Raw genomic sequence first — 10990 nt, forward strand, 5'->3', positions numbered from 1 at the left:
AAGAAGAAGGTAGAAAAGTTACCCGATTCCTTTGGATCCACCTGTGACCAGTGCTGTCATTCCCTGCAAAGACCACCTGCTGCTTTTGCTTCCACCGTTTCTCTCACCCATGTTTTTCTCTCTTCAATGAAGGATATGATATGATATGATGAATTTGCTGCATGAATCTGATTGTGTTTTATACTGTTTTCTTTATGCTATTCTATTTGTGGTGGAGAATTTTTCCTTCTCCCTGCTGAGTCAAAACTTTGAAACTTCGTATGTTGTTGATGCAATATCAAATACCAACTTCGCCTCTAGTCGTCATCCATATATTTCTGTATTTCATTCATTCTTTGGTTAATGAGAAAAAGTCTCAGTTTCTCTACCTCTCTTACTCTCTGCATAACTCCTTCCTCTGCATAACTTTCATTTAGCACGTTGGCTAACAATACACTCCAAAAACATTGATGTTGCAGCTGAAATCACAGTTGCATACCAGTTTTCAAAACCTTGGGTAGGAGCATATATTAAAAAGAAACACATTATGTTGATTGAAATATGCGATCGGAGTGTTAAAGGATGATTAACAAATCATAACACGGGATCATAAATTCTCAAATAATTACTGTTGGTCCCAAATTGCCCAGGCTTCCTGTAGAAGAGTGAAAAAACAGAATTGAAGGTATGGTTATGCTTCCAGATAATGACCCTTGTATGCTACTAATAACTCCTCTGCATTTTCCCTGAACTGTGATATATACTTGTCCAAAAACATCTCCTCAGACAAGCACAACACATGAATATAATTGGGGACTTTCTTGCAGAGATTTTTTGATTTCAACAGCTGGAAGACTTTATATCGAGGAAGCACACGATCCTCCATGCTGTACATTAAAATCTGAGGCCGGTGAATAAGGACTGACTTAGGCAGCATAACTGTGTGCAAGAAGAATTTCATTCCAACTTTCAACTTCATCTCTGATGTTCTGAACAAAGTCGGGGTTCTCTTGAACATTTGTAGGCCCTCATCGTTGGAAAACCCAAAACTATTAATTAGTTTCAGCTTTCTCTCAAATGTTTTATCGCTCAAACAGCTTAATGTATGAATTGCATGGACAAGCATTCTTGAATTTTCACGGAAACCCAAGTCTACAGCTCGAGAAACACGGTTTTGAATAGTGGACTGTTGTGCAATGAAAAGCCTTGGGTGAAGTTTGAGTAGCAATGCAAGATGAGTCCCAAGAATGCCACACCTCTCCAAGAAGACGGCATTATCCATAAACCTTTTGTACTTTGGGAGAATCCAGCCACATCTGTGCAACACAAGAATAAAATCTTTCTGGTCGCACACAATTTTCCTAATAGCTTCAACTGAGGGGACCAATGTTTTCTTCAAGCTATGAGTCAAAATGGAGGGATGCTTTGAAATGAAGCTGCATAACTCGCGACCCTGGAATCCAGACATCTGAAAGAACTCAATTTTGGATCTTAAGATTTTGTCAACGTCTGTAAACAGTATCTGGGGTCTTTGACGAATCACGGAGAGAATCTGGCTTTGCGAAAAGCCTATTTGTTTGAAGAAAGTGAGCACTGATGAGGGGTTTTGAGGGAATTTGCCCCGTGAAACACGTTTGGAGATATAAAGGGATTGGGTTTTGGAGAACTGGAAGTTGGAATTTAGGTAATCAATCATTGAAGTGGTTTCGTTGAAGTGTAGGCAACGGCATTTAGTTGAGAAAGAGAGGAAGGATGTCAGAGACTGAGAAGAGAATTGATTGAAAAGTGCAAATAAAAGAGCAGGGTGTGACTTTAGAGATTGCATTGGTTTAGTGAACGAGAATGAATGAATGAATGTTCGCCTTTCCAGCCCCAAAAATCTGAAAGGAATTTCTTCAGAGGGTCCCTAAAATATTCCCACGTGAAAAAGGCAATCAGCCAGCTCAAAAGAAAAACAAGAGCCTATTTTATTAACAACATAATATATATGAACATGCATCTAATATAACAAATATCTTATTAATCACAGGCACAGAATTTAACATTATTATCATCATCCCCTAATGAAGACAGCCTTCCCTTGTAAACTTTTAAACGTACTGATTTTGTTAAAACAGGGCATATCACGGATTGTAATTTTTTTGAAACACAAATTAACTTACAAAGCTATAAACAAATGTATCTACACTCAGATTCAACCAGAGAACAGATATAAACCCTTATCTGGCTCGAACCAAAATAATATCAATCCACATTGTATCTAAACTGCCTTAATAAAAACATTCGAACTTCACATGCAGAGAATAGACATAAAATTTCCAAGTCCATCACCCCAACTGCTCAAAAGCGTAAAACTAGAAAAGAAAACATTAGAAAACCCTTACCTCAAAGTCACACACGAAATAAGCCACAAAAATGGAAACGCCAACCGGAAACCTCACAGCCACCGGAAACCTCCACGACCACCGATTGGGAGCGGCACAATGATGCTACACCTTCAAACCCACGAAAAACCTCCATAACTACCGATTCAACCATCTCAAAATGGGAAGCAATGAAAAAGGAGGGAGAACGTGAGAGAAGCAAATAAGAGAAAGTTAACCTAAATGATTCACCACCGAAAGAATAACGAAAACAAAATTTACATTTCTCCCCTTTTTACCTTCAAGCAGTATGCAATTTTTCAAACAATTTTACACTTTAAAAAAATTTAGTGTAATTAAATTAAAAAGAATTATATCTGTGTTGAATTTTTAAAGTTAAAAAATTAAAATGTATTAAAATTTAAAATAAAAAGAAATTATAATTTTGTGTTGAATTTTAGAATTAAAGTTTGAATGGGCATGAAAAGTGAGGAAAGCTGATTCACATTTTACTTCACAAAATTTGCCTAAATACAACTTTTGTACTTCAAGTTGTAAACCTAGTCATTAAGGTGATTTTTCTTTTCTAACCTCAAGTCGATTTTGTGTCAACTTCATAGACATTCAAATTCAAAATGCATTCACTTTCTTCATAGGTGAAGGAAGAAGCAATTGCTTAGTTTTAAAAGCTACAATTTAAATATTAAATAGTTTTATGTAGGTCGATCTCTCTTTAAATTGTACTCGAAACTAGTTTCAAATGACACTAATAATCCAGTATTCAAGAATAATAACCCTATGGAGACTTCTCAAGGAATTCCAAACAAGATTTAAAAACAAAATAAATAAAAAATATTTATAAAATACATATTATATAACAATAGAAAAGATACAAAAGAAACATAAAGTGTTTATGAAAGAAAGGCTTTTGTTCGAACAGGTAATTGTTTGTTATTAAATAAATTATATTTTGAAAAAAAGAAAACTTAAACTATATAATATATTTCATTATACAATAAGCACCGAAAATGTTACAATAAACTCAAGTGAGGCTAGCTTATATGGAGGCCATTGACGGTGAAGCCGCCATCAACACAAATGGTCTGTCCTGTAATGTACGAGGCTGCCGGTAAACACAGGAATGCCACCAACGAAGACACTTCCTCTCCTTCTCCAAATCGTCCAAGAGGGGTTCGAGGAATGTAAGCATTTACAATGTTTCCTTCTTTTAAGAACTGCATTCAAGTTCAATGTAAGCATAACATCAAAATCAATAATCATATATACACTAACAAAAACACCACAAATTTAACTACCTCTTCAGCTGCAGGGGTTCTGATTACGCCAGGTGCAACACAATTACTCCTTATGTTGTCTTTGGCCCATTCACACGCCAAATTTTTAGTCATTTGGTTCATTGCTCCTGCATGTCAAAACAAAACACGCAACTTCCAACTTACTCTCTCTGTTACTTCCACTGCAAATTTAACACTAAACAACTAATTACCTTTTGCTGCACTGTACACAACGGATCCTATATTTATTGATACCACACCACCAATGGAGGATATAAAAACTATGCTTCCAGCTTCTGAAGCTTTTAAGAAAGGATGTGCAAGCTGGCTTAGGTGGAAAGCAGATTGCAAATTCGTATTCACCACAAATGAGAAATCTTCCTCTGTGTAATCCAGTAGCTCTTTCCATACGTTTGCTCCCACATTGTTTACCTGAATAAATCCAAAATATAAATAAAACATTAATGCAAAAGTTAATTATCGAGCTTCCTTATAGGATGATTTTTCATTATGAGAAAATTGAAAATTTAACTTCATTTCCATGCAATTGAGTTGTCTGAATTACTGACAAGGATGTTGAGTTTGCCATTAAACTCAGCAGAGATTCTGGTTATGAGCTCTTTTCTGTCTGCATCAGACGTCACGTCACAGACTGATCCGGTTACTCTGTATCCTTTTGTGGTCCATTCGTTCAAGGATTCATTGAGTTCAGCTTCTTTCCGAGAGCAAGTGTGTACAGTGGCCCCAAGTTGTGCCAACTCCTCCACTATAGAATATCTATATAATATGAGAGGAATGAATGGTGAGAAACAAAAACAAAAATTCATACAGGACCTACCCTCTTGTTTTCTGTAATTATTAATCACTGTAGTTCATTAATACAACCATGTTTGCTTTGTAGAAATCACCAAAACAGTTACAAATCAATTAGCCCTTTTGTTCTTGTTAAAAACTTGAAATTAAGTATAGTATATATATATATATATATATATATATATATATATATATATATATATATATATATATATGTAGTAGGAAGAAAAAATGAAATGAAAAAAATAAAAAAAAGTGGAAGAAGAAGAAGGTAGAAAAGTTACCCGATTCCTTTGGATCCACCTGTGACCAGTGCTGTCATTCCCTGCAAAGACCACCTGCTGCTTTTGCTTNAAGAAGAAGGTAGAAAAGTTACCCGATTCCTTTGGATCCACCTGTGACCAGTGCTGTCATTCCCTGCAAAGACCACCTGCTGCTTTTGCTTCCACTGTTTCTCTCACCCATGTTTTTTTCTCTCTTCAATGAAGAAGATGATATGATAAGATGAATTTGGTGCATGAATCTGAATGCGTTTTTTGTATTTATAATGACAACTTAATTACTTCTTCTGTAAGTTACTGTGATGACTGCTGAGTCTCATTGGTTTTTAGCAGGCTGCACAGTTGTTTAAAAGTAAGTTACTGTTATTTTCTCTCTCTTTCTTTCTAATCGCCCATGTTTCTTTCCAAAACCATGAACGTGGACTGTAGGACGAGTATTTTTTTGTCCTATTCTATTTCTGGTGGAAAATTTTTCTTTCTCCCTGCTTTATATTTTGTCAAATGCAGTGTCAATGAAATTAGTTGTGCAAATATTAAATGCCATCAAAATCAAATCAGTTTAAAATCTTCATTTTCGAAAAATCAGACCTGACTTATTTAAGACTATAATGAGATTTTGGACGTACTGTGAAATATTTTAACACTATTATTAGAATAAGGGGAAGCCTTAATTTTAGACATTTTGGTTTCATGTCTAATTCTACAAGCTATCCCATTAAAAATCAATTTCCCACATCACATCCGTCACTTTTATTAAGCTTCTATCTCATATTTTTATGAATGAAAAAGTCAAATTATATCAGTCTACCTTCGTCTACTCATTTTTATAACAATGAAACTTCGACATCAATTTTTTTTTTTACTCCTATTTAACATTATTTTTCACTATCTTTTTCTCATTTTTGCTAGAATCATTTTACTTCTATAAAGGATTTTCAAATAATAGTAACCGGTGTCAAATAATCCTCTTCCTAATTTTTAACATGATAATTTGTCTTTGAAGTTTGAGTTTCAAGGTGAAAACAAGCCTGAGTTTTATTTCTATCGAACAATAAACATCACACATTCCAAAATACATTTAACATGATATACTCTCACAGTGAGAGTCACTCGCAACTTATTGTGAATTCAAATACATCCATAACCTATGAAAGTTCACTCTGTTAACTTACTCGTAACATAGCACAAAAACAAAAACAATGAGAGTGTAACTGACATAGCACAGAAAATGTGAAAACAAGGCTAGATATGGAAGCCCTTAACAGCGTAGCCGCCATCAACACAAATGATCTGTCCTGTGATGTAAGAGGCTGCAGGCGAGCACAGAAATGCCACCAACGAAGACACCTCCTCTGCCTCTCCAATACGTCCCAGAGGGGTTTGAGAAATTACAGCATTCCTAATTGTTTCCTCTTTAAAGTGCTTCAAGAACACAACAACATGATACCCTCAGAGAAAAAAGCAAAGCAAATAACAAGAATAATTATACACTAACAATGCCAACAAAATGGTTACCTTATCCCCGAGAGGGGTTCTGATTGGCCCTGGTGCAACACAATTGGTCCTTATGTTGTCTTTGGCCCATTCACATGCCAGATTTTTTGTCACTTGGTTCATTGCAACTACATGCCAATTACTTACACGTTTTCAAATTGGCTAGTTTTAACTACTCTAGCTACCTAAGTCTACCACATGGAATGCAATGAACAATCACCTTTTGTTGCACTATAAATAACAGATACCAAATTTGTAGCTATAAAACTAGCAACCGCGGATATGAAAATGATACTTGCAGCTTCTGAAGCTTTTAGGAGAGGATGTGCAAGCTGGCTTAAGTGGAAACAAGATTCAAGATTCGTATTGATCAGAAATGCGAAATCTTCTGCTGTAAAATCCAGGGTCTGCTTCTGTATGTTTGTTCCCACATTGTTTACCTAAATCCATTCAAAAATATTAACGAAAAAGAATATGTTTCAGTCCTACAAGTTGGATCCCAAATTAGTTCTCATTATTGTCATAGTTAGACAAGTTTATGAAAAGGTGAAAAAAGAACATGTCATTACAAGGATATTGAGTTTTCCATTGAACTGAGAGGAGACTCTAGCTATCAGCTCTTCTCTGTCTATACGAGAGGCCACGTCACAGACCGAACCGGTTACTCTGTATCCTTTTGTAGTCCATTCGTTCAAGGATTCATTGAGTTCAGCTTCGTTACGAGAACAAGTGTGTACAGTGGCCCCAAGCTGTGCCAACTCCTCCACGATAGCATACCTATATATATACATTTCAGAGGAATGAATGGTGAGAACAAAAACAAAATTTCATGCAAGACCTACCTTTTATTTTTTACAATTATTATTCACTATAGTTCATCGATACAACCATGTTTGCTTTGTAGAAATCACCAAACAGTTGCAAATCAATTAGCCCTTTTGTTTTTGTTAAAAATTTGAAATTAAGTATAGTATATATATATATATATATATATATATAGTAGGAAGAAAAACTGAAATGAAAAAAAAAAGTGGAAGAAGAAGGTAGAAAAGTTACCCGATTCCTTTGGATCCACCTGTGACCAGTGCTGTCATTCCCTCCAAACTCCACTTGCTGCTTTTGCTTCCACTGTTTCTCTCGCCCATGTTTTTTTCTCACTTTAATGAAGGATATGATATGATATGATGAATTTGCTGGATGAATCTGAATGCGTTTTCTATATTTATAATCACAACTTAGTTCTGTAAGCTTAAATTGAAGGCTGCTTAACACCATTGGTTTTCCGAGTAGCCGATTGTTCAATTATTTGACAGATATTTTCTCTGTTTCTTTCTTTCTCTCTAACCGCTTATCATATTTCTACTGTTTTCTTTTGTCCTATTCTATTTCTGGTGGAGAATTTTTCCTTCTCCCTGCTTTGAGTCAAAATTCTGAAACTTTGTATATGTTATAAAACAGTAGAATAAAACTTGTCTAAGTGTATACTTTATTGAGTAATCAAGCGTGGCTTATAAAAAAAAAAAAAACCAGTACATCACAATTGCTCTGCATAATGGGGAGTTATTGAAATTTAAAAACAACACCTATCTAGGAATAAAATATGCTAACTGAGTAATGACTTATTCTTCCTAATAAATAGGAGATTTATTTTAAAACATTAACAATTTAAAATAACCAACATTCCCTCCCTTAACCTATATGTTGTCACATTTAGCTTATTTCTCTTATGTCCACAACTCCAAGCATTCAACTAGACTCTCAAATTGTTCAAGCTTCAATGCTTTGGTCATTATATCAGCCAATTGTTCTTCAGAGCAACAATAACTAAGACAAACAACTTGATCTTTAACCAAATTTCTAAGAAAATGAAATCTTACTGCAATGTGTTTACTTCTTCCATGAAAGACGGGATTTTTGGATAATTGAATAGTAGAGTTGTTATCACATAGAATTTCTGTTGCACCTTCTTCTTTTGAACCGAGATGTTCTAAAATTCTGCAAAGCCAAATACATTGACATGCACAGAATGCCGCTGCAATATACTCAGCTTCAGTTGTAGATAAGCTCACCATAGGTTGTTTCTTCGATGCCCAAGAGACAGCTCCCGTTCCCATTAAAAAAACTGAACCAGAACTACTTTTTCGATCATCTAAGTCACCTGCATAATTACTGTCACTGTAGGCAACAAGACCAATTCTTCCACTCTGTTAATAAAAGATTCCATACTAAATTGTGCCTTTAAGATATCTCAGGATCCGTTTGATCGCTGCCCAATGTGATTCCTTTGGATTTGCCATGTACCTGCTTATTAAACTTACCCCATACATGGTCGAGTGACTGTGAGATACATAAGACTACCAATTGCTTGCTTAAACTTTGTGGCATTTATTGGGACTCCTTCCTCATCTCTAGACATTTTTGTTCCTAGTACAATAGGATTTCTTATTGGATTGCTTTTTGTCATGTTGAATCGAGCTAATATCTCCCGTGCATATCTTCTTTGACAAATGAAAATTCCTACCTTGCTTTGTATGACTTCTATTCGGAGAAAATACTTCATTTTTCCAAGATCAGTCATATCAAATCCTAGCTTCATTGAACTTTTAAACTCTTCACACATATGTTTATAGTAAATAGCAAATCATCAACATAAAGACTGATTATTAAAATATTACCCTGAACTTGTTTAGTGAACAATGTGTGTTCACTTGAACATCGATTACACTTTTCTTTGGCAAAGTAGGCTTCAATTTTGCTATACCAAGCTCGTGGGGCCTGCTTAAGTCCATATAAAGCTTTCTGCAACCGGTAAACTTGAGTTTCTCGACCCTTTTGAATGAAACCTGCTGGCTGTTGAACATATACCTCTTCTTTAAGATCACCATGCAAGAACGCACTTTTACATCAAGCTGAAATACTTCCTATGCATTTTGTGCAGCCAATGCTATCAAAATACAACCACAATTGTGTTATGGATATCCACACAACTCACAAAATACATTGCTCTAACTTCATCTTTCATCATACTTCATCATCTCTCTAAAAATGAACACCTACGAGAATGAAGTTTTTGGCATGAACGCCACAGCCACAGAAAACATATACAACTCATACCTTGCTGCCTTATTTCAACACGGCGAAATAAGGAATGGCAAAAATGGAGTTGAGTTCAAATGTCAGAATCCTAAATTGTTTCGCATCCCATTCGACTGCACCCACAAACAACTTCAAGACAAAGTTTGCATAGCCTCTGACAAACCAACTAACACAGCCATCAACAAGTTGTACTTCCGTCGACCGAGACTTGATGGTAATCAAACAATCTCATATGAAGCATTCAAATTAAGATCAGACGAAGATGTCAGAAAAATGATATCATGTAAGTCTAATTTTCCCATTAACTCAATCATGGAAATTTATGTTACATGGGTAAGATCTCCGGACGAAATAATGGGTCTTATGATTCCTACAAATGCATAATCTTCATCTACGACACAAACAAATGACACTCCAAACTCACCTGCAATAATCTATTTCGGAGGTCAACTTAAAGGCGCTGGAATGATAGAAAGTCGCTCTGGTTACGGGATCGAATTNCGATNAGATGCAAAGGTTACCACGTCAATCAATCACAATATCTCATTCAATGAACTTTTTTCTCAATTAAGTGAAATTGTGCAGTGTGGAGACAGAAGAGTTGTGACCCATATTGATTATCNTCGTCCCACAAAGGTACGTAACAACCACCTCATTCATGATACAGCTTCCATAAAATGTGATAATGATATTGCACAAATGATTGGACGTTGGCAAAAAGCACAAACTATTGACAGGTCTGTTAAACGTCCAAGGACGTCTCAGTATATTGAACTTTTCGTCCAAACAATAGATATACGTNCTCCAACTCAAGCTGAGCACTATGAGGATCTGAAAGATTGGACCTACATAGATGAAGATGGACAACGAAGAACAAGATTTATTTACCCTATACGTCCATAAATATTTGTAATGTTTAAGACTTTTTTCTATTGTTNTGTACTNTTTAATAGTTGTTTAGACTTCTATTTGGATGACTGTAATAATTACTTCTTATGTTTGACACTTTATTTGAACATGGATGAATGTAATAAAAACTTCTTATGTTTTATATTATGTCATATTTGTATCCAAATATTGTTCTACTGCAAAAACCATTCTGGTAATCGATTACACAGTCTCTGTAATCGATTACCAAAGCTTGCTGGCTGAGAAAATTGCAACAGACCCCTGGTAATCGATTACATCAACCTCGTAATCGATTACGCGCCCAACCCTACCCTATAAAACCAACTTTTTCTCTCTCATTTCGCACACCCAACCTCTTCCAACTACTGCAGCGCCGAAAACCACCATTTTTGCACCAACAAGACCTCCAAAATCTCATCTTTTCCCACTTTTCTCACTTCTAAACACCATTTTCACATTCTACTCTCCATTTTCTTCAATTTCCACCGATTAAAATTTCGAAATGGCGGATTCTTCCAAAAGGCAAAGGGTTAGGGGTTCATCTTCTAGAGCTGCGGGACGTCGCCGCCGTGAACCTTCACCGATCGAAAGCTCGTCGTCACTCTCACCACCACCATCACCGATTGAATCGCAAGAAATCCTTCAATTTTCAAGTCCTGCACTGGCTGAAAGGTATTTCACACTTTTTAGCGACCGTGAAGTCATTGAACCAAAATTTGTGGATAGAGATTTTTTTGAAAGACAAAATATGGAATTTTTC

General features: G+C 35.7%; 3 protein-coding genes across 4 annotated transcripts in view; all 3 read right to left on the minus strand.

The window, feature by feature from the left end:
• LOC106753804 (tropinone reductase homolog At2g30670-like) overlaps positions 1 to 5121 on the minus strand; it is a 6877-nt gene extending 1756 nt beyond the window's left edge. Inside the window, 7 exon segments of the mRNA XM_014635671.2 lie at positions 2483 to 2493; positions 3412 to 3577; positions 3659 to 3765; positions 3850 to 4069; positions 4207 to 4414; positions 4735 to 4788; positions 4881 to 5121. Of these exon segments, the coding sequence (XP_014491157.2) occupies positions 2483 to 2493; positions 3412 to 3577; positions 3659 to 3765; positions 3850 to 4069; positions 4207 to 4414; positions 4735 to 4788; positions 4881 to 4969 (855 nt within the window). The 5' untranslated portion in view covers positions 4970 to 5121.
• LOC106778605 (transcription termination factor MTERF5, chloroplastic-like) lies at positions 590 to 2660 on the minus strand. 2 transcript variants are annotated; one of them, XM_014666581.2, is made up of 2 exons: positions 2364 to 2660; positions 590 to 1885 (listed from the first exon to the last, which is right to left on the minus strand). In XM_014666581.2, exon 2 carries the CDS (start codon positions 1802 to 1804, stop codon positions 671 to 673), a length of 1134 nt encoding a protein of 377 aa, XP_014522067.2. In that variant the 5' UTR covers positions 1805 to 1885; positions 2364 to 2660; the 3' UTR covers positions 590 to 670. The 2 variants fall into 2 exon arrangements, with proteins under 2 accessions (XP_014522067.2, XP_022634147.1); XM_022778426.1 differs by having other exon boundaries at positions 590 to 1898.
• A 565-nt stretch (positions 5122 to 5686) lies between the features above and the next one.
• LOC106753876 (tropinone reductase) lies at positions 5687 to 7690 on the minus strand. Its single transcript, XM_014635744.2, has 5 exons — positions 7282 to 7690; positions 6795 to 7002; positions 6446 to 6665; positions 6247 to 6353; positions 5687 to 6153 (listed from the first exon to the last, which is right to left on the minus strand). Exons 1-5 carry the CDS (start codon positions 7368 to 7370, stop codon positions 5974 to 5976), a joined length of 804 nt encoding a protein of 267 aa, XP_014491230.1. The 5' UTR covers positions 7371 to 7690; the 3' UTR covers positions 5687 to 5973.
• Between the last annotated feature and the right edge of the window lie 3300 nt (positions 7691 to 10990).

The sequence above is a fragment of the Vigna radiata genome, chromosome 2 (assembly GCF_000741045.1).
Source record: "Vigna radiata var. radiata cultivar VC1973A chromosome 2, Vradiata_ver6, whole genome shotgun sequence".
NCBI lineage: Eukaryota > Viridiplantae > Streptophyta > Magnoliopsida > Fabales > Fabaceae > Vigna > Vigna radiata.